At 42.0% G+C, this 22,570-nt stretch overlaps 1 protein-coding gene across 3 annotated transcripts in view; it reads right to left on the bottom strand.

The window, feature by feature from the left end:
• The window catches only part of AMPD3 (adenosine monophosphate deaminase 3), a 33,419-nt gene extending 12,433 nt beyond the window's left edge, over positions 1-20,986 (bottom strand). Inside the window, exons 1-8 of one of the 3 annotated variants that reach the window (XM_063397665.1) lie at positions 20,786-20,986; positions 17,234-17,459; positions 14,675-14,870; positions 14,078-14,243; positions 11,741-11,960; positions 9,161-9,290; positions 1,131-1,325; positions 771-902 (exon numbers count right to left, since the gene is read on the bottom strand). In XM_063397665.1, the coding sequence (XP_063253735.1) occupies positions 771-902; positions 1,131-1,325; positions 9,161-9,290; positions 11,741-11,960; positions 14,078-14,243; positions 14,675-14,870; positions 17,234-17,454 (1,260 nt within the window). In that variant the 5' untranslated portion in view covers positions 17,455-17,459; positions 20,786-20,986. Of the gene's footprint in view, positions 1-770; positions 903-1,130; positions 1,326-9,160; positions 9,291-11,740; positions 11,961-14,077; positions 14,244-14,674; positions 14,871-17,233; positions 17,460-20,131; positions 20,434-20,541; positions 20,753-20,785 lie in introns of those variants that run through there. The other 2 variants (XM_063397664.1, XM_063397662.1) reach the window with 2 other exon arrangements.
• Positions 20,987-22,570: the final 1,584 nt, after the last annotated feature.

Genomic DNA, 22,570 nt, shown 5'->3' with positions numbered 1-22,570 from the left:
AGATAAAGGGAATCTCTTGTCTTACAATCCATTGTTTTATTTTAGGCATCTAAAAATTCTACTAGCAAGCTAGCTCAAATATCATGTGAGTAGACATAACTGTACATATAACTGGGAATAACTCTAACACCTCCTTTTAGAGGACAATGTTCTTGGTGCGGTCATTGCTAACGCTTTTGTCAGACCTACGTTTAAGATTGATAAATCAGAATTAGACCATTTAAACTACAGCAAATGTCTACATAAAATATGCAGAACAATGGAGAATCTGACCCAGAATCTGAGGTAGTAAGCAATTTTACAGCAACTGATTTTAGACAATACTTCTGTCTCTTCAAGAAGAGCTGACATCTACTACATCACAAAAACCACTAATTATTTTGTTCTAAAAAATTAATTGGAAGCCTGTTGCATACATGTGCAGATGCAGATTTATGCAGAGACACTTCCCTACCAACTACCAGTAGCCAACTAAATCCTACCAAAGTATGAAACCAGTGCATTGACCCTCAGCTGCTCTCCATGAGTTTAAAACCACCCACAACCCAGCTTTAAACTCACACACAGCTGATGTGTATGTTTCTAACTCATAAAACCATTCAGAAAGCAGCAGGGCCTGGCTTAGCAGAGGTTTTTCTCTTAGGAATTGCTGGAGCAAGCCCAATACCTGGAATCACTTCACCATAGCGTTAGGTCTGTATACAATTATGACAACACAAATCTATTACAAACCTTCATTTCTCTACTTGAAATGCTTGAAATTTATTTACCTTGACCATACGAGCAAAATATTCACCACCAATATAGTTCTCAGTCTTCAAATACAAGTCCCTCAGCTCACTGGCACCAACTGGATTGTACTTGGAATTGAATTTGTCAAATCGATGGAATGTCTGACGTCCCTGGAGGAGGAAAAAAACCCAAATAACCGTAGTTTTAACACAGTGGTTCATAAATTATATTGCCTAGCATTAAAAGGCACAGAAAAGAACTTCTTTCAAACATGCAGTGTAATGCATCAAGTCAAATTCTGATTTAGTAAGTTATCATGCAAACATTGTGGAAACTAGAATTTTGCTCTGGGAAAACTTATCTTTTTCCCATTTGTTTTGTCATTTCACTAGACTTACTGCATGGACATCTAAAGAGTCTACAGTGAGGTCATAGGGGTCCATGTGAAGGCTTTCGAAGACTTGCTTTAAAGTCATCTTCTTGCCTTTTTTCTCTGCAACAATCCTGTCGGGCTCCGTTTGATAGGTGTGCTTAATAAACCTCAGTAAGTGCTTCTGGTTCATGCAGGCAGCAGCGTGGATATGTGTGTCAACCTGAAATCAAAAGGTTATTTTTGATCCATCTACTTATCATCCATCTGCTTAATTACTCATCAATAAACTTAATTAGCAAAGTATCTATGTCACTGACAACCGAGACTAAAGGCTTCTAAAATATTCCTTATGTAACAAATGGATTAGTGCCTGAGCAAATCAAAATATTTCAGAACCCTAAGATTTTGATTTTGGTAGAATTATTCAATAAACAGAACTGTAAGTAAAGTAGCCCTCAATTAGTAGTTTCCTATTTAAATAGGAAAATTTTCAACAAGATACATTCTAAGGGCCAATCACTGACCCTGGGTTCAGATTAAATTTGATACTTCCTTAAAGGACACTCTGATCCCTTAGTATCCTTTTACTTCATTAAGGAATCAACAATGCCTCTCCATAGACTGTGGTTATATCTTCATTGACTGAAGGGACTTGGAATTCTCAGCTATGTCCAAAAGCAGAATTCATTTTTGTATTTCAACCTAAGATGAAACATCTTAGGTCACTAGAACTGAAGACTATACATGTGAGATTTTTGTCACCATTTTTCCCAAGTTTTATTATAACACAGCAACTCATAACGCTGCCAGACTTCTCAGATCTCTTTTCTTAGATCTCTTCACACACTAAGGCAAGTGCAAATTCACAGAAGGTCTGAGGGTACTCCTTCAGGTTTTGTTGAAAACAAAAAGTATTAACAAGGAACAAATGATTTCCACAGGTCTGCTTTGCTTTTGCTCAGAAGCTTGCACTGCCACCTGAGCAGCCTCTGTTGGAACACAATCCAAAGAAACAACTCACGAGATCTGGGGGGTTGGTTGTCATGTAAGTTTTCCCTGTGTAAGGCCTTAGTAACACTAAAAGATCTTCTCAAATAAACCAAATACTCAGATAACCCAGCTATAAGGAACCACTGAACCTAAATGCCTGAAAGGACTCTCATCCAGGAAACTGCAAACACGGACACACACAAAATGAGCCCAACACATTCCCCTCTGTGCAGTGACTCTGCAGTTTCACATTTCAACAGAACTAATCAACATCCTTATCTGCTTTTAAGGATCAGCAGGAAACACATCACAGAGCACACGAGCACCCTCCTGCAGTGTAAACCTAGGTTTATGCCGTGACATGCAGGCCACAGGAATGCCACTGCTTCACTTGGCACCTGCAGTCATTTTATTTGCATGTTATATATACACAAGTTGTTGCAGCTTCTCCCTGTGAATGTCAGTAGCATAAATAAAGACCAGGATATAAAACTAAATCCTAAACACTTAATTGTTAATCATTGCCTAATTGAAATGTACCAGACATATTAAAGCTAAATGAAAAAGCAAGAAACATACTGCTGTCTCAAAGTACAGAACATAAAGTACATTACTTTATGTAATACTGTGGAAACATTGCTGTGTATAAAGAGTAAACACACCTCCCCACTATGTATTCTTACCCTCCTCAGAGTACTTGGATAGTTACTTGAGCCCAAGTGCATTTTATACATGTGCTTACTCAGGTTAATAAACATTCTCTATAAGCTCTTCCTGGAACAGTGAAATGCTGCTAGGCTTGGTCAACTTTTACAGGAGAGTGTTAACAACAGTTAACAGATGCCCTTTAGGCTCTAAATGCTAAGGAAAAGCAAGTCATAAGCAGAGAATACAGGTGTAGGGACCCTGAATAAATGTGGTTCATTGAATTTCAGAATGCAGCGGTTCCAGCGGAGGCTCAGCTCCTGGAATTAATGAGTCTTGAAAAAAGTCAGAACAAAAGACACAGCACTTCCTCTTTATGTAAATCAACATGAATTCACTGCTGTTAGGAGGGCAAGGATGGAAAGCAAGGAGGCTTTTTGTTCCTTTTGTTTGCTTGTGTGAAAAGATTGCATTGCATTTAATATCCTGCTTCCTGTTGAGTAATGATTCTCTGGAGTGTGCCTTTGCTGTTCAGTGAGCTGCTGTCACATCTTCTGCAGTCCCCACAAACACGTCACACACAGCCCTAGAGCTGAGCTAACCACAGTGGGTTTATTCTGAGAACAAAGATCTGCCTTTATATATATATATATATTTGTTTTTTACCTCCTCCTTCAACCTAAACATACTTATCTGCCAAAACTTTAGAGACCTTTCTGGAATCTCCTTCATGTGTTTTCCAGAGAATATTCACTACTTTAACTGCCTTTTTTTACTAGCCAGTATAATCTGACCTTTAAGCAAGCAGCAACTTCAGTAACAAGAAGTCATAAAAGACTAGAGTTGAAATTCATAAGAGTATCACACAGCTTTTCTTCTTCATTGAAGAAAATGAAGTTTCTTAGCATAAATGTAACTTTTTGAAGATTTTAAGGGCTTGACTTTTGATCTACCCTAGCACATAGTGAATGAGTGTGTGTGCACTTGTACATTTTTACCATGCAATCCTAATTAAATGAGTATCTGAACACAGAACCCTTAGACAAAGCTCACATGGGCTGATTTGGTTAGGCAGGTTATTGTTATTGTTATTATTATGTGAAATGTTATCATGCTAAAATATTGTTACTAATTTTATTGTTATTTATTATGAAAGGCTTCTACAAAAACAATTTGAAAATATTGAATTCATATAAGGGTGGCAAATACCCCCTTTGCCTTCTTCCTCCCTCCCAAAAAAGACAAAGCCACTCCCACTTTAAGATGTTACTATTTTGTTCTTCATACAATACACCAAATAAGCTGACACTTTTCTGGACCATGAGTAACACACCCCTACCACAAGCTTTATTTGTTTCTATTTACAGACATTCTCCTTGCATTTTCAAATTCACTATAGTGTCATTCCAGCCCAGTTTCTCCTTAGTGGAAAAAAAGCCCCAGCTGCATTCCCTTAACCACATTTCCTGTTGCACTGCCTATTGTCCCCTCCCCCAGCAGAAAACCTTTCACTCAAGGTCACATTCATCTTCAGTGGAAAGAAAAACAGAATGACTGACAGAAGCCTTTCTTGGAACACAATATTATATCTTCAGTGAACTCGCTCTTTTAACAAATGGAAACAGTTGTTTATATAAAGGTTAAATTCTTGTAATTCCATCATTCGAGCGATGCTGGACATCAGCTTTCCTGCACTTAAAGAATGGTAGAATTCCCTTCACTCAGCAATTCTCCATGTAGTGAAGCCAGGCTTTCTTTCTCTGCAGACTCCTAGTTCAGACTATTCCATTCCCCTCCTCACTGACCTCACCACCCTGTGCTTCCCTCTGAAATCCTGTCCTTCGCAGCCAAGGTGGTTGTACAAATTACAGCTTGAAGGAGCTCCCAGTGCCCTCCACATCTAACCAGCACCAGCCTCCCTCAACCACTCTGCCTCTTCCCTCATCTTCCTGCATTGCTTCTCTTTCCTTCCACTGTCGCTCAGATCTCCACAAAACCTCCATCTCAGATCTGTTTTATGGATGTTTATCTGTGCATATCACAGTTGCACTGGATTGGGCCTGTGAGCTAGATTCAGAGTGATAAGTGATAAATACACCAAAAAGAAATGCCAAGGCCAGCCCTTTTAATAACACTGAACTTTTCCAGGGCATGGACTAGTAGTATCCACAGCTGTAAACTGCCACATTTTCTAAACATGCACACTTTGACTTGTAAATACTTCTAACCCAATAGCTATGAGCTGCATGAACTTGACACTGAATCCTCTGCAGGCTTTAGTTCAGTGCTGAATTGAAGGGAAATCATTCCTCATCCCACTGCTAGATTCCCTGCTCATCAATACGTTCATACTGCAGCAACTTTTCTGATAGGGTGCAAAGCTTTATACAGCGTGATTGATTTCCTCCTTGCAGTTCTTTGAAAGGCGTGGGAGGCAGAGGCACAAAATACTCTGTCCTCAGATAGTGCAGGAATGCTCCTGGCAGCAGAAACTGTCCCCAGAGCTGTGCAGAGCTCCTCAGGAGCTTGTCTAATTCATATTTATGCCATGCAGAGCAACCCAGAAACCAGGAGAGATGAGAAGAGAATCCCTGCATATCCAGCTTCTTGTTTGGCTGCAGAAACCAACCCGAGTGTCTGTATTCACACAAATACAGAAATACACTGCTGTGAAGAGAAAATCTCTTGTTCTGTTCTTTTCATTACTAAAAGAAAGGAGAGAGGAAAAGCTTTCTTTATGGTCTCTACAGAAATTTTGCAGTACAATGATTGACACCTTTACACTTGAGCGTATTTTGTGCTCACTTGCAAGACTGAGGGTAGAGACAAGAATTTGCCTCAGCATCTCTGCAAGGCAGGAGGGGAGGAGCAGCACTCAGAGCTTTGAAATCACAACAGCCATCTCTACTGCCAATTAACAGTGGCAAGGCACCATTGCAGCTCATGCTGAAGGGACATTCCCTTTGTATCTCATGCTAACCTGTAAGCCTTCCCATTCACTGTCATTTTGGTTTATATGGTGAAACTATTTCATCACCAAAGCCAGCTAAGTAGCTACTGGGGGAAACAAACAAACAAAAAAGCCAACTCAGAATTAATCAAAGCTCATAGAAGTTAAGGTTTAAGTTCACCGTTCACTCATTTGTAATCAAATGTTTAAAAAGCAGACATCTGCTAATTTCATTCAGTATTCTGTGAGATCTATAGGATTTAGTAGCATTTAACCCCCCTCTAACTTCCCTTCTTACAAGTACAACCAGTGATATTTCAACTCTGTGGTCTTAAAAACCAGCTAGAATTTACTTCCTTTTTGTCTAACCAATAATTTAAAAAAATGAAAAATCAGTTGCAACTCCCTCATCCAACAGATGCCACAGCAGCAGGCAGCTACTGCAGCAGAGCATTCAGCAGGGCTGTGAATGCAGAAACTGCATTTTCCCATGCACAGTTCCCCACACAAGGTTGGGCACCTGCACTAGTAAGCCTGCAGGCAGGAGAATGTGATGTGGAAAAGTCACTGCTAGGACATATCCTCAGGTCTGGTTTGCTGACACACTGAAATAGTGGCTACAGAAACAAAGAATATACAAAGAAGCTTAGGCTGTGATTTTTTCTTCTTTAGAAACCCTATCAAAGCTATTTGCAGTGAAGGACACTCACCAGTTCAGTATGGATATCCATTACAAAGGTAGCAAATAACGTTAGGTAAAAAAAATCTCTTGGCTTCACCTCAAAAAAAAAACCAAAAAAAAAAACAACCAACAACTGTCTGCTCTGAATTATCTAAGGCTGTTGGGCACAGAGGTCTGCAGGAAGCTCTTTTTAAACAAATCTCACATATAGGACAAGACACCCTGGTACACAAAGGTTAAAACTCAGTTCTGAGTTTGTGTTCCTAAATTTCATTTTTCACACAGGCAGTGTTGTGTGGGAAATGAGTGTTGCTTGCACTTTGCTGTGCATCAGCTGGAGGCCGTGAGGAATCCTGCTGATGGCAGACTCCAGAGGCTCCTCTGAAGTCAGTGTTTTCCTCACACACAGCTGTTCTCCTCCTGTGGAGAGCCAAGGGGAGCCAGCCACGCAGTCTTACCACCTGTGGATTCTTGTCTGTCTAGAGAAATACCTGTGTCCAGCTTGATCAGTGCAAAACATATCCTGGGCTGCGTTCTGGTTAAGTTCAATATGCAAGATACAAATATGCACGTCCTTTATTTAAGATGAGCCTTATCCTGGGTTTTAACAAACAGGTCATCTCACTGAGGAGAACTCTTACTAAATCAGGAAAAAAGTGGGGAAGGGGGCAGGAGACAGGTGAAAAGCAGTAATGTTTGGTTGTCATGCTAGCAATTAATCCTGGCCAGCTTTCTACTGTACCTGTTCAAAAGCAGCAGTATACATTCACTGACTGACCTTGCCACTACATTCATATCTGTTCTAATTTTAGCATTTTCCATCCATTACTTTGGCTCTTTCATATAAGCAGATTGTACCAGGACCACACTTGTGTCTGAGGAGATGTGATACACAACTTCACCAACAGTCTTTGGGGATGTGAACCCTGCTTTCCTTGGGAGCAGTAAGCACTTCTTAGGATTAACTTAACAGAGAGACAACCTGAAAATATGGGCTGAGAAGTGTGGCTTTCAAATGTTTCACTGCTGATCCTGTTACTAGCAAGGAAGCACTTCAGGGAAGTTACAGTTCCAAACATTACTGGGGCTAGCAAGACACGGGGAAAACAAGATTATCTGGGGGCTGACAGGAACTGTGTCTACAATGCAGTTTACTTTCCAGAGAGCTTCAGAAAAAATACTGCTTGGGAGCTTGCTTCACAAAAATACTTGAAGCAAGATTAACTCTGTGCAGCAAGAATTTTGCAAGCGGTACCTGGCAGAAGGAATGGTCTCTGGCAGAGAAGAGCAGGTTGGTTCCTGCTCTCTGGAATGTGATTATTGCCAGAGGGAAGTGATGCACATTTTGTGCTTTTGAACAACGTGAATCCTTTTGTAGTGTAGCTTATTCAACAGCAGGTAATTAAAAAATAATTAAGATATGCCCAGAGACATTGAACATTTGCTTTTAGATCAAAAGCTGAACTTAGCAAGCACAATCCTGTTAATTACAACTTCTCAGTAACCAAACTGATTGCGGTCACCCAACCCACACCTCTGCGTGTCTCAGTCACCACATGTTTTATTACTAAAGTCTCTGTCAGCTACTGAAGTGTTTTCTGTGAATGTGGCACGCAGAAAATGCCTCTCCAGGGTTAGCCAAGAAAACTGTCAGGCTGGGAGCTGAGTGAATTCACTGACAGATCCTCCCATCCACACATCTGAACAGTCACAAGGGTGAAATCCATTAGAATTTACCTGACAGCTCATCTGCTTCCACCCCTGGGATGGACACTGGGACAGTTCACTACCACAACAGCAGCAGCAAACACACTGGGCATTAGAGGAAAAGCCAAGAGGAGCTTTTGATGAACTAGTGCTAACCAAAATGTAACGAGAAGGGTTAGCAAACCCTGAAGTTACAAAATAAGGATTACCTCTTCCAGTTGTATAGAGAAACAGTGCAAAATGGACCTAAAGTGGTTAAAAACACCAGCAGCAATTGTGAAGAAATCTCACCTATCAAAATGAAGCAGTAACTCAGTAACTTCCTCTCCACTTCAGGAAAGGGAAGCAAATGAAGCAGCCTAACACTGTTGCTTCTATGCTTTGAAGAGAACACAGCTCCCTTGGGCGTGAATATGTCAGGAAATTAAATCAGCTCCTTCATTCCCCTACCTGTCTCCTGATTGTAGCCCAGTGTATCTCAGAGGGAGCCAAGACTGCAACTCAGATCATCTTTTTACTTAATATATCACAGACTTTTTTTACCAGATACTGATGGCAGCACAAACCCTCAGTTTAGTTTCTGTGGGAGGTCTTTTGACATGTATTTAAACATCTATTTTCAATATGAAATGCAATTATCATCTAAAATCTATACAGCTGTTCCTACTACAGTCTAGTAGGACACACCTACATGAAAGCAGAAAAATGCACTTGAATATCTTTGAGTTCATTAAAATTAATTAAACCTCCACATGGATATTTTTATTCAGAATCCAAGTGAGTTTCATTTGATTAACTCTGTTTCAATCCTTTAAAGCAATCTACACACAATTTAGCCCCTTTGATTCTGAATAAGTAAACAAATTAGTTTAGCATAATCCAATTAACCCACGCACATTCAAGTTCATTTTCCTGGAGAGCTCCCATGTAGAAAAATGTTAACGTTCTTAAAATAACTTAATTCATCAGTGCTATACACACACTACCTATTGCATATCATCTACACCTTCAATAAGAAAAACAAAACTGCTGGAACCCCTGCTAAAAACAGTGTCATGCCTTTAATGCTTCTCACACTTACCTTTCTCACATTATAAAAGTCTCGGTGGGGATTACTCTTTAGTTCTTTAAATTCTGACATTTCATTCAGCATCTCGTGTAAGCTAAATTTTGATTCTAAAAAGTTAAGCCTCCGATGACAATACGTTTTTCTGTAAAAGAAAACACAAAAATGAACTGTAATTCTAAAAACTAGCTGTATTTCAAATTCAAAAAGAACATCCAAGTTTTCACAGTAAAAAAAAAGTTGGGGAGTTTTACAAGGTCCAAGACAATCCCAGTCTTTTTATCCTACTGGTTAACAAATATGTAACCAATTTCAGACCAAAGTTATCAGTGAAATCTCAAACAGAACTCTACAAAACCATGTTATGTCCTTTGACTTGTCCAAGTATTCATCACTATACCTGTGCATAAACTGCAGTCCTTGTAGTAATAATGACCAAAGCATGAAACCTAAAATCAAGTGGGATGTCAACTGCAACTTCTCTAAAATGGTACCTCCAACAGAACAATCTTCTCACATACAACAGAAACAACTTGTCATCCAGCCTTTCTCATAATGATTTTTTTAAAAAATCCTCCAAATTTGTTTTTTCAGTTAAATGTGAGAAGCCAAGATAAGATGCAACGTGCTTTAATCTTTCATGCCTTGAGAATACATATATTGTGTAGAAACACTTTTTTCCAAAATAATTTCTTGTGCCCTTTTTAGAAAATATGCTTTTTTGTTCCTGCTTGCCTACTCAGAGCTCTGTCTTCACTTTGATCTTCTGTCATGTTTCTCCTTCTATTTTTAACCAATGACATGGTTTTTCTCTTCACCATCTGTCAATTCTTATTGACTCTACAATATTTTGGTAGCACTGTCAATGTAATAGCCTTCTTTTCCTGCTTTATTGTTGCCAACCTCTCCTCAATAGGACACAAATCCCATTATGGTTTTGGAAGCCTGTTTCAAACCCAGCCTCACAGAACCCAATACTGATCAAGATGTGTTTGCCCACTGGAGAAGTCTGTTGGGTCATACTGTTACCCAAAAGATCACAAGAAGCCTGAGGAACAGGGGTGAGATTTCATCAGTTTACCAACAGCAAAGATTAAACAACGGTGGCTCTTGATCTCTGAGCAGCCCCACATGTGATGGGCATAAATGACAGGGAAAAACGTGCTGCAAATAAGGAAACAATACCAAAACAAGAGCTTATGAGTCAGGATTGTGGGAAAGGCCTTTTTCTTTTGGGTTGTGCACATTTCTCAGAGAGAGTGTGGCTGAACCTGCAAAAGCTCACCCTGAATTAGTGAAAGGAGCAGGTGACCAACCTAGATTCACCAAAATGCTGAGTGTTCTAACTTGTCCTACCACAGCCCTGCTTACTTAGGGCTTCCTGCTACAGCTGTGAGGTCTGAGTGAAGACTGCAAAAAGGGGATTCAGCATGACTCTTGTTTCTAGTTTTCCTCCTCATCCTTTTATCCTCTTGTTAACCCTCTTGGAATACAAGGCACAATAACTGGAATGCATTTGCCCATTGCTGACTGTAACCAAAGCCTGGCCAAGCTGGCACTGATTTGGAGCTGATAACGCTGGCAGAAGCACAGGAATTGGCTCCTGAGAACGGGCTTAGGGAATGGGCCAGGCTCGCTCTGCCACGAGGCAGACAGACTGACAGCTGTGAGACAGACAGACAAGGGCAAGAATGCACCAGGTGGGGCTCACTGGGCACAGTGGCAGTGATCCCACCCAGGCAGGGGGACCAGCAAGACAATGCTGGCACACAGGGTAAATAGCTCACAAGAACAATTTGGTTCCTGCTTAGTTCCATCCTAGATTCTTTTCCTTTCCTGGTGTTGAGGCCATGAGAGGTGTTGCTGTTTCCCATTCTTAACTAGGAAGTAAGCCTAAAACTAGATGCACATGTTTTCATCATGCACTAGGCAAGGACATTGCTTTGTCATGAGCGTCACTGACTCTACTAGAGTTGTTATATTTCTAGTTTTTAGAGACTTGACAGGAATTTGGTGGTTCTGGGAAATTTTGGACTTATTTTGATTGTGCATGCATGGGTCAGTTTTGCAGCATATGAGTAGTTAATTGACATCTGGAACAAATGAGACTGAGTATTTAGGTTGCTGAGCTGATCTATATGCTCTGCACATGCAGGGTTTCTCTTCATGCAGCCAGAGCAGAATAGACATGAAGGAATTTCAGACAACTGTTCAAAAACCTCAGGTTCAGCAGAAGCAAAAATAGAATGGAAAAGAAAAAAAAAAGATTAAAGTTTCAGTTCCCATGTTTCAAGATGTTTGGGTCAGATTTGACTTGAATGGAAACATTTGGCCAATTCCTCTTTTTTTTCTGTTTTCTCTTAATCCCTTTTGCCATGGTTGATGGCAAGAAACCAAAGAAATTCGAGGCAGCTGTAGGTGGCATTGTATTTTTTCCTTTTTAAGATTTTCCATGATGCATTAATGCTTGAGAAAGGCAAAACAAAACACTACTACAGAATGGGTATGCTGAGGAATGAAATGTCACAGAAATGAGCAGTACTGAGCTACAGGTAAGCAGCAGCCTGAATGGACAGTAACAAAAGAGGAACCTACGTTGGACCATCTGCAATGAGAGCAAGAACGTGGCTCAGGTCAAGGGTGTAGGTCTGCAGGTCAGGATATGGCAAACTCCGAGGCTCATTGAGCTCCATCATCTCTTTGTTATCATAAACAAAGGGAATGCCACCTCTCAGCTTGATAACATAATCCAAATTGTCTGGAGCATCATCGAGGTTATAAGGATCTTCATTTTCTTCTGGGGGTGAATGGAAATCTGAAAACAGATTTGCATTACAATTAGAAGAAATAACTTACACAAAAGGCAAAATCATTACAAAAAGAACTTGCTGCTTCTGCAAAGCTTCATTTCTAACAGGTCACAGCACTTACATTAAAATCCCATTCAGCTACTATAAAAGATCTGCTGTTACAACAAAGCTCTTTTCTGGCAGGCGTGAGTTGCAGCCCCTCTCTAAATCAAGTGCCTACCTTAATTCAAATGTTATATGTCATATGTTATTAGAGTTCTCTGAACCAGTGCATACAGATTTAATACTATTCTTTATTAATGTGTGTTGGAATAGGTTTGAAAATGAGTTTGCAGAAGTATTTAAATTAGGATGGTTGAAGTACAGTTGAGATTTTGAACAATAAAACAGTTGTTTCCCTCATACCCACCTTCATTATTTTCTTTCCACCTTCTGACTCCCTGTAGAAATATTGGAAGTTTGTATTTAAGCATAGATTTAGTTGATTTTGTTGTGTTTTGATCGGAGTTTTTAGATTGTTGGGGCTGGTTTGTTTATGTGTGGTTTTCTGTGGTGATGGTTTTGTTTGATTTTTTTTAATAAAATTTTTTTCTAACATTTAATTTTTTTAAATAGAAGCAAGAAGCATAAAAGCCAAAGATAATACAACACAAATCCAGTTTATCCCTTGGCCTTCTGATCATAAAATCACAAAGTACAAGAAGCACAATTGGGATTTTCATAAACAAAATCACACAGTACCAGAAGCACGGTTGGGATTTGTTCAGTACAGTTTTGTAAAGCCTTTAAAAATTATCAAGTTTTTTCCTAAGAATCAAGTAATTACACACACTTCTAGGACATTTAGCTTATGAGAACACTCAAATATTGTCACTTCTATTATGAGCAACCATCACTTCTTTTTCAGCATCTTACTAATGCAACCAGCAGTGTCCTGACTGCAGTTATGTCAACTGAACTACTTTCTTTGGCTCAGTCTTAGAGATTTCTTTTTTACCTGTTCAGTTAAGCCATGACAGAAAAGTAATTACCAGTCCTTTTATTCACCTATATGCACCTGAATGTGTGTTATAAACTGATACCATCCTTATCTCTAATATTCATAACCATCTAGCTCAAACTTGTGCTAATTAAGACATTGTGTAACAAGATGTCATTTTTTGTGTCATAAGTTTAAAATCGTAACTGTAAGAAAGTTATTAAACTAATAATAGCTTGGAAATATCTCCCTGGCAGCTGTTCCAAAATATCTTCCCTGTCTTGAATATTCAGTATACTCTCCTCTTTACACTCTTCCTGGAAAACAAACACTTGAAAACATATTTAGTCACCCTCTTTCATCCACTAAGCCAGAGGGTAATTGATTTAAAATGTCACTTCAAGGCTGAAAATAAGCTGTCAGCAACATGGACCCATCTACAGTGACCCAGCTGTACAGGCTGAAGGCTGCTCCTCGCAGCCTAATCCAGAAATGAGCAGTGCAAACAGTTTAATGCACAAGCAAAGCTTTCAAGACACAGCCCACCTAAGAGACAAAAATAATTTGTGACACACATAGTGGGGGATTGTGTTCAACCTAACAAGCCTTGTTGAGAGATCAGTTTATTTACCCAGGCAGGATGCCCAACAAATACGACTCTAAGCTTCCAGTCTTGACCTGCCAAGTGTAGCCTGCCTGTGAAATTCCTGACTCAGGGCTTGCTAACTGGCATGTCTTCATGCTTCAATTTGTGATGTGGATGAGCTCATCACCCCTTTTAGTTCTGTATGCCAACATGAAGAGGAATGACTTCACTTGAAACCACAGCCATACAGCTCTTTCCTGGGGGAGCACAAGTATGCTACTTAACATCCCATTTGCTTAGGAAATAGAGTAATCAATGAGAGTCTAGTCTTGGTTTTTAGGTTTTGACAGCTTCAAAGTTCCAAATTACGGACAGGATTTATAACTTAGGACCATCAGTGATTCTCCACTCAGAATAAGTTACAAAGACAGCCAGAAGAGATCATCACAAAAATACAACTTCCCTTGACTACAGTAGTGCATGGGTTTAATTCTGTATTTTAAAATGATCTTGAATTTTTTTAGAATGTAACTGAATATTTTAGAAAGGCTATTCACCTGGGTACACCTCATCTTCAGCTTTCCATTTCTGATCCCGCATGCTGCACAGGTACTGCGACGTTGTTCTGGGGAAGCGATGGTAGGCAAGACGTGAGTACTTCTCTCGGATCAGGAGAGCTTTCACCAGGCTCTTGGCAGCTTGTTCGTAGTCATCAACTGTAACCTGGAAGGGAAACCTGGATAAATACTGGGGAAAACAGCAGTTCTAGCAACAAACCAGTAACAAGGAGATTGAATTTCCAGAAATAGAGGTGTGCGGGCCTTGACCATAAGGATCTTGCCCTAGGAGTCAGGAAGTCAGTGACAGAGGCAGAACACTAATACAGTATACAAAACACACACAAATGTTTTTATCCTACCATATATTACCTATTTATTGAGCATCTGATTATGTTTTTATCCAATTTATTATCAAAAAGAGTATAAAACAGCTTGACCTTGACTTCTAATTGTTTAACAAATCACTGTATTCACAAAGTAATTTAGAGTTTATTGCAGAGAACCATCCTATTGACATTTTACCCTTCATGTAAATATACGGGACCTTTTTTACACCCTCTAGATACAGAAAGTGGGAAAACAATAATTTCTTACCCCTGCACAGTAGTCCCCACTAATTGAAACCCTCTGGAATTCTGGTACATCATATGGCACTTGGACTGGCACAAAAGCACTTGGAAGAACTGGCGTTGCAGGAGACAGGACGGGGTGGGCCGGTGGTGCTTTCCATTCCTGAGGTGGAATTTGTAATGACAAAGACTGGGATCTAATCATCTTGAAACTTTTCTTCCTATGAATTCATGGTATAAAACATAAAATAAGCCACGGAACACAACACTAAATACACTGGAAAACTGATTACAGCAAGAAATCACCCCCTAGGAAGTTTTACAAATGAAATCTCATACCACAGAAAAAAAAGCTGGTCAGAAAGTACTTGTGCTTTTAGCTTTTCTGTATTGACATTTCACATGATCTACACTACACCAAATTGCACTTACCCTCTACATGACTCCAATATGCCATAATTTATTTACAATCACTCCAAGATGCCCTAAGGTTTTTGTTTTGCTTCTCCCAGTTTCAGTTTCAGCAAGTCTCTGTGCAGAAGGAAAATGTGATCACTGTGCTCACTTTAGTAAAGGTCGATTCTTAGAGACTGACAGCATCAGAATTCGTGAAGGATCAGACAGAAACAAGGAGTGTTACATATGGAAACTGTTCTAAGTTATCATACTGTTACACACACTTCTCAGTCTTCCCAAAACTTGCAAGACCTAAAACTCATCTAGTTGTCAGACAAGACTAGGCAACAAAATTTCACATACAGTCATTCAGTTCAATTTGTAAGGAAAAGGATGAGCACCTAGTCACTGCTTAGGCAGTGTTTGATGAGACTTGAGCAGAAGGTTATCAGTGTGATATCACAGCATGGCTTTGTTACACAAGTCCATTCCTCCCTTCAGGTGGAACTCACATAAATTTAAAAACGTTGCCTTTTCTCATCAAAGCTGTGATAGATATGCACCACAGATAAACCTAAAAAAGAATGCTGTGTTTTCCAGTGAAAAAATAGTAATGCCTTAAGTGGAGCTTTGGAATATCTCTGAAGATGGAATTCATTTTCCTTACTCAGTTTAAATGTGCTTAAATGTATTTTAAATATTCATATATTATATGAATACTATGTTATAAACTAACTGTGATATCAATTTCTTTTGGACTGTGGAAATAGCCCCTACTCTTGTAAGTTAGATACCAAAACCTTAACATGTTAGTAAGAATCACTAAGAAAGGAAAAGGAACACTGGAACAGTCTCTGAAAGCTGCATATTACTCCTGTGGCATTCTTAAGAATAAGAACATGCAGTGCTGGTACAATTAACACTCTAGTTTCATCCTCTAAAGTACTTGTAGCCACCTTGGAAATCAGCATCAGTTTTGATTGATCAACTGCAACTGGAACCAGCACAAGCTGTACTTGTGTCACTGTCCCTGAGGTACACTTCAGTCCTGCAGGACAGCCATGAACACTTGTTCTGTTCCCACATGTAAACAAAATACCTAAAATACCCCTTCCTGCAGTGAACACTGTACAAAACCTGGGTTTGTTTCTGTGAGACAAATTTTCCAAAATGAATAGTGAAACACTAGTTCAGGAGGAAATATGTACCAAACATTTGTTTGACTAGAAACATCTGGTTTTCCCTTCTGTGCCTGTTTATGTCTATGAACATGCCAACTGGGAAACTCACTTGCACAATTCCAAACCCAAAGTCTCAGCTTGTATCATCAGTGAGTCATACCTTAATTTAACTAAATTGACTCTTCTCCCTTCTGCTCCAGAAACATGATTCCAAGTGTTGCCCAACTGCCTGTCTGCAGCTAACCAGGTACACGTGTTCAGCTATCACTTTCAAGGCTTGCTTGTCTGCCTGCTTTTTGAAGAGTCTGTACACGTCCAACCCATTTGGTGTCAGGCTGCTGGTGAGCTCATGTGACTCCAGAAAGAGCCCAGCAGTCCTGTGAAGGCAAGACACTGGAACAGCCTGACATCAGGGGAAGGCTGCCTCTCTTACAGGAAAAAAAATCACAAACCACAGCAAGTTTGCCTTCATTACAGCCATGGGTAAACTAAAGGTAGAATGCAACTTATTATATTTAATGTGCATTTTTATAGCTGACAGTGGTTAGATTTTATCTCTGTGAGTAAAGGAAACCTACAAATAACCTCATTATGCCAATGCCACTTTCCACCTTACCCCTTGATCTTAAATATAAATTCTTTGCTTTCATCTATTTTTGCAGAGACTAAAAGACATATCATGCCACTGTAATTTTCTCTGTTAAAATTTTCTGTCTGTCTTAATGAAACTAGAAAAAGAGTGAGAGTGTTTCTTTTTCTGACTTTTCTTTCATTAAAGAGTCTTGGGGTTGTGTTCATGTCTACCCAGCTATGCTGTTTAATTAATTTGCATAAGCAATATCTGTGCTGTTGCTGAGACAACCTGACCAATCCCAGCTCCCTGGGGCCATCCCCAAACCCCCTGCACAGCACACCACGAGGACAGCCCTGCTACCTGCTGCTGACCTTTCTCCTGAAGCAGCAAGAGGCAGAATTGCTGCTATTTCAATACTAACTACGGAACAAACCTTTTAGCCGTCTCCACAGACTGCTGCTCCGCCAGCTCCTTCTGCAGCTCCCTCTCCTTGGCCTCCTTCTGCCCGATGGGGCAATCCTCGGGCACGGTGAAGAGCGACAACGCATCTTTGCTGTCCTCTTCCCGCAGCACTTTGGCAAACACCTTCTCTGCCAGGAGCCGCACGTGCTCGTCCACCTCCGAAATGTTCAGCTTGGGAAACTGCCGCGGCATCTCGCCTGGGGAGCGGCACAGGGGATCGAGTTAGAGCCACAGGATGAGATGTGCAAGAGACTGGGGTTTTTCCACAGTATGCCAGTCAAAATGCAGAGCTTGGAGCAAAATGAGAAGGAAGCAGAACAGCTCTGCAGGATTTAAGCTAGAATGCAGTGCACAAGAACCACAGAGCAGCTCTACTTTTGGAGACACATGCTGATTTGTGCATCAGGAACCTCTTGGTATACCCACAAAAATTCCTAAGCAATTCATGGAGAGGTCTACCAGGAGATTCCACTTACTTGCAGAGTCAGACAGACAATTATTTGTGATAAAGTGGATATTCAGCTGTGTGTCTTTGCACTGAAGCTGGAAATCACATTCCCTCAGGTGCTTGCCTTCTTCCTTGCTCAGTGACTTCAAACCAACAGGCAAGTTAGAAATGAAGATTGTACATTTCCACCTCACCCCACCCTCGCCCCAATCAGAAAGCCACAGAACTGCTGGGAAGTGAAATAGTTGCACAACAGGAGCAAAGACATTATAGCTAAGTCAGTGACTTTTTTCCTTTGGTGGTTCATATCACATCTTTGAATGCATGTGGGAAGCAGATAGGTCATGGACTTCCATTTCTATTTGGCATTTACATATTACTTTTCAAGAAGAATATGTTTTATGTTTTTAAATTTTTAAGCAGCTAGCCTTTCATCACAAAATATTTCTGTTTTGTTCTAGCTTCACAACTGAAATGCCATCTTTATTGTTTCTTCTGTAGTTTCCTGGCATCTCTTTTATTCAATCTTCATATGATCCAGAATGTGCCTTTTAGCATAACTGGAAGTGTTCCAGAGGCAAAAAACACAGCGCTGATAAGCTACTGTCCAGCATTATTTGTTGTGTACTGTAAAGCTTTCTGAGTGCCTTCAGTATGATGGAGTTTATAACAAATAAGATTAAATTCTTATTACATAAGTTAAAAATAGCTGCGAACATGTCACAGCAAATGGATCTGAGCACTGCCACAATGTGAGGTCTGGGTCCAAAAGTGGCATTTCAGAATCCTTTTTGGTTAGAAAAATGCAAACGTATTTTGTGAGATAGCATTCATTTAAATAACAACATACCCTGGAAGTCAGCTTGGAGCACAACAATTTTTATCTCTCCAGGCACAACTTATCAGGGCCCCCACTACAATTTTTCTGTAGGCATGCTGCAGGTTTCATGTGTTGATATGTGATCCTTTTGATACCTGATCCTGTTGTTTTCAGCCTAAAAGACTCTAAGTAATGTCCACCTGTTTTCACAGTTGCTTTTGAGAACATTTTTGCTTTTACTCCAAAAGCAAATGTAATATGAAAAGGTGACAAGAGTTAAATTGGACCATAACATGGCAATTTAGTGTTCCCCTACATTACGTTGTATTCTTATTTTATAAGAATCCATTCACGTCCCAGTACAAGAGCATCTCTGTTTTTAAAGAACAGTGGATCTGACTGTGCTGTTTTCTGCCTGGAGAGTATTTGGTTTGCAATTAGTATTAAGTCTTCATAAAATCAAGTATAACTACATAAGAAATTTAAAAACACAGACACGTTTAGCTGAATAATTCAGTGACAATGCACTACCATGTCTCAGTAGCATCCAAACTTAGGTTTGGCTTCTCAATTTCAAGCCCCAAGGAAGTCATGGGAGTCTGTCCCTGACCTGAATGAGCACAGTTGTCAGCAGCAGTGCCTGCCACACTTGCAGCTGCCAGCAGCAAGGGCCTTTTGGCCACTTCAGGCAGGGAGAAATTCCCTTTATACTTCCTCAGTACACCAACTCTTACAGCTACTGTAAGAGCGCTAACAATATTAGTACAATGTGAAATAATAATGTTTTTCCTGCTGAGCATTTTCCTAGTTTAAATGAACTTTTCCTAAAGAATTGTGATCAGAAACAGAAATTCAGTATTTTAACCATGCTGTATTTTAAATCCTTACAAGAAGACTGTGAAGAGACAGAAAGTATAGATCTAAGTACAATCCTTTACTGACAACAAAGTTTTTTTCTTTCTTACAGATCCCAAGCTCACATTCTCCACTCAAACACGAGATGCTAAGGCACAGAACAGTTTGAAATGTATGTTCACCCACATCACTGCTAGCTCATGGCACGGAAATGAGCCTAAAAAACCTAAAATAGCCATGAGGCCCCTCATGCAATACTTGTGCGAGCTGTGCCATCCTGAACTAGAAGAGGCTCTTGTATCCAGTATCCTTCTATTCAACTGCAGTCCTTTGCCCAAGGTGAGCAACAACTAGACATTTTAATGGGATAGGAGAGGGTATGAATGCCACCCAGTAAATGCACTTTTCCTAAATATCGCGATCTAATAGAAAGGTTGGCTGCTCTTTAGGTCAGAAGGAAAGAAAGCTATTTCTCTTGAAACATGGTGCAATTAAAAAAAACCATATAGATGGGATACTTAAAAAGCAATTATCGATCAGGCATTTAACGGTCTTGAATCTATTCCGAGCACACGCCGTGAGAGGCAGAGCCGCCTCCGAGCCCGCGGATGCCCGGCGGGCAGCGCCGCATCCCCGCGCCGGGAGCAGGTGGGGCCGGGCCGCGGGCGCTGCCGCCGCAGGAGCCCCGCACGGCTCCGGCCCAAGGTCACCGCCGGCGCCCCGGGCCGGCCCGGCGCGGCACTTACCGAGCGCCCCGGGGAGAGCCATGCTGGGGCCGGGCCGGGCCGCCGCCGCCCGGAGAGACGCTGCCCGGAGCTACCGGCGGAGGAGGAGGCGGCGGCAGGGGGAGGAGCTGCTCCCGCCAGCCGCCGCCGCTCCCCGCTGCCGCATCCACCCTCCGGCCGCCCGGTACCGCAGTGCCGCGCCGCCCCTGCCCGGCCCTTTATGGCCCGCGGGCGGAGGAGCCCGCTCGCCGCGCCCCCGGCCCCGCCGGGCCGCCCGGCTGTCCCCGGGGCGGCCGCACCGCGGCCGGGGCGGCCCCGCGGCGGGCGGGGGGCGCAGCCCGCGGGGCGGGGGGGCTCTGCCGGCCCGTCCTGCCCGGCCGGGCCCGCCCCGGCGCGGGGGGCAAGCGGCGGGCGGGGCGCCCTGTCCGTACCTCTGTGAGGGCCGGCGCGGTCGCTCCGGGGCCGCGGCGCTGCGGGCGCCGGCTGCACCTGTGGCGGGGCACGGGCGGCGCCTCCCCCGCGGGGCAGCGGCCGCAGCGGCAGCCGGAGCAGCGGGCAAAGTGGCCCCTTCCCCTTCCTCCGGGGCGGCTCGAAGGCAGAAGTGGCGGTCACATGGCCCCCGGCCGCCGCGGCAGGCAGGGAGGGAAGGAGGGAGGGGAGGGAGCCCAGCCCCACCTGGATTCGCTTCAGCGGTGCCGCCTTCCCGAGCGCCCCGTTCAAAACTCCTCGAAAAGCGCTTTAATGTAGAAAACTCGGGTTCGACACTAGCAAGCCGTGGGGCCGGTGCAGAATGACAGGCGGTAAATGTGCTGGCGATGTGTCCCGATCAGAAGTGTTTTCAACAGCGTCTGCCCTTCGGTGTGGCAACCCGGTGCAGGTGCTCGTCTGTATTAAAAAACAAACAAACAAGCAAAACCCCAAGAAATTTTCCGGGTGAACAGGCCAAGGCAAATAACTGAACCTCAGACCCAGCGTGACTCAGCAGGAATGAGGATATTAACACGTAAAATAATTTGACCTTATTTTGAGAGATTCTGGGCCCTGAAGCTGAAAGTTCTAGGGACACTTTCTGTGAGTTGGGTTACAATACTTGGAAACTAACGTGAACACATTTAGATATAAAAGTATCTTTACGATGCAGAAAAGCACTGGCAATGCGGTGAGTGAAGGTAGTTGGTGTAAAAATACGAACAGAGTTAAAAGTAGATGTTCCAAAACATGAGGGATCAGGTAGTTCTGTGTCCCCCCAGCTTGGCAAGCACGGAAGTGCTCCATGTGTAACCCTCTGTGGATTGTGGCTTCAGAAACTCCTTCACTTCACACAGCTAGTGAAGAAATGAAGTGAAAAGAAAGGAGTTTTCCATTCCAAGTCCGAGTTCCAAAGAAGAGAGGATATTGTGACTCTTAAACAAGTGTCAACACATTCATCCTCACGTGGTCATAAAAAGGCTAAGAATTATGGCCACAGCTGTTGGATGAGACATGTGGCAACCCAAAGCATTCAAAAATGATTCAGCCATAATATAGGCATTGTTTTTAGCCTGGAAAAATGACTTATGCACGTGTGTACGTGCTTTTCCCACAGTAATTCTCAATGTCTTCATCAGCTGCTGCTGGCAACACCCTGACAAAATAGCTGCCACTCAGAAACCCACATCCTGCAAGTGTCTGTGCCTGTGACTCACAGCTGCCCTGCCCATCTGATATGTGAGTAAAGCACACCTGTTGCTGCTGGCCATTCAGTACCCCCTGGATTCCTCATCTGTTAGTGCTGCCTCCTTCCTCTCTGCCAGCCACTTGCCTGAACTTGCTCCAACTTGCCTGCTACCACAGCAGTTTGTCTGGAAGTTTAAGCTTGGTGTCCATCAAATCACAATTGTGCCCTTCCTGCTGGATTCAGGTGTCCCACGGCCTTTTGGTTTTCTCTCCTCAGCTTGGCACATCAGCCTTGCCTCTGCACTTGATTTAATCTCTTCTGTGGGATGCAAGAGCTTGGCAGAGTTTCCTCTCGTGCTGACTTTGTGCCAACCGCAGTGAAAAAATAACGGTTTGGGAGATAACTGCGTTTCTCAGCTTTCTTACACACAAACGGGCGGCTCTGCGTGGCCCAAGAGAAGAGAGAGAACCTTGCAGTGTGAGCTCACACATTAGCAAAGCCAGAGAGCCCTTACAAATCCATTAGCAAAGCAAAGGCTTCTCTGAGCACTCAAGTACAAATCCCCGAGTGTAGAGGACACAGGGCACTTGTTGTAGGTGACCATGAGTATTCAAATGAGCTTGCCTTTTGTAACAAATTGGAAAACTTCAAAAGCAAACCGAGATAATAGCTGAGTAAATGCATCTACAGTAATGGAAGCATTAAGAAAATACTATTGCAAGATCTGCAATAAGAGCAGGGTGGGTTGTAAGGGTAGGGTAATGGTAATAAATTAACAAGAAAATACTTGAACTCCTCTCACA

This window comes from Prinia subflava, chromosome 5, assembly GCF_021018805.1.
Source record: "Prinia subflava isolate CZ2003 ecotype Zambia chromosome 5, Cam_Psub_1.2, whole genome shotgun sequence".
NCBI lineage: Eukaryota > Metazoa > Chordata > Aves > Passeriformes > Cisticolidae > Prinia > Prinia subflava.
The sequence above is the reverse complement of the archived record's forward strand: the minus strand, read 5'-3'. Positions and strand labels throughout refer to the sequence as shown.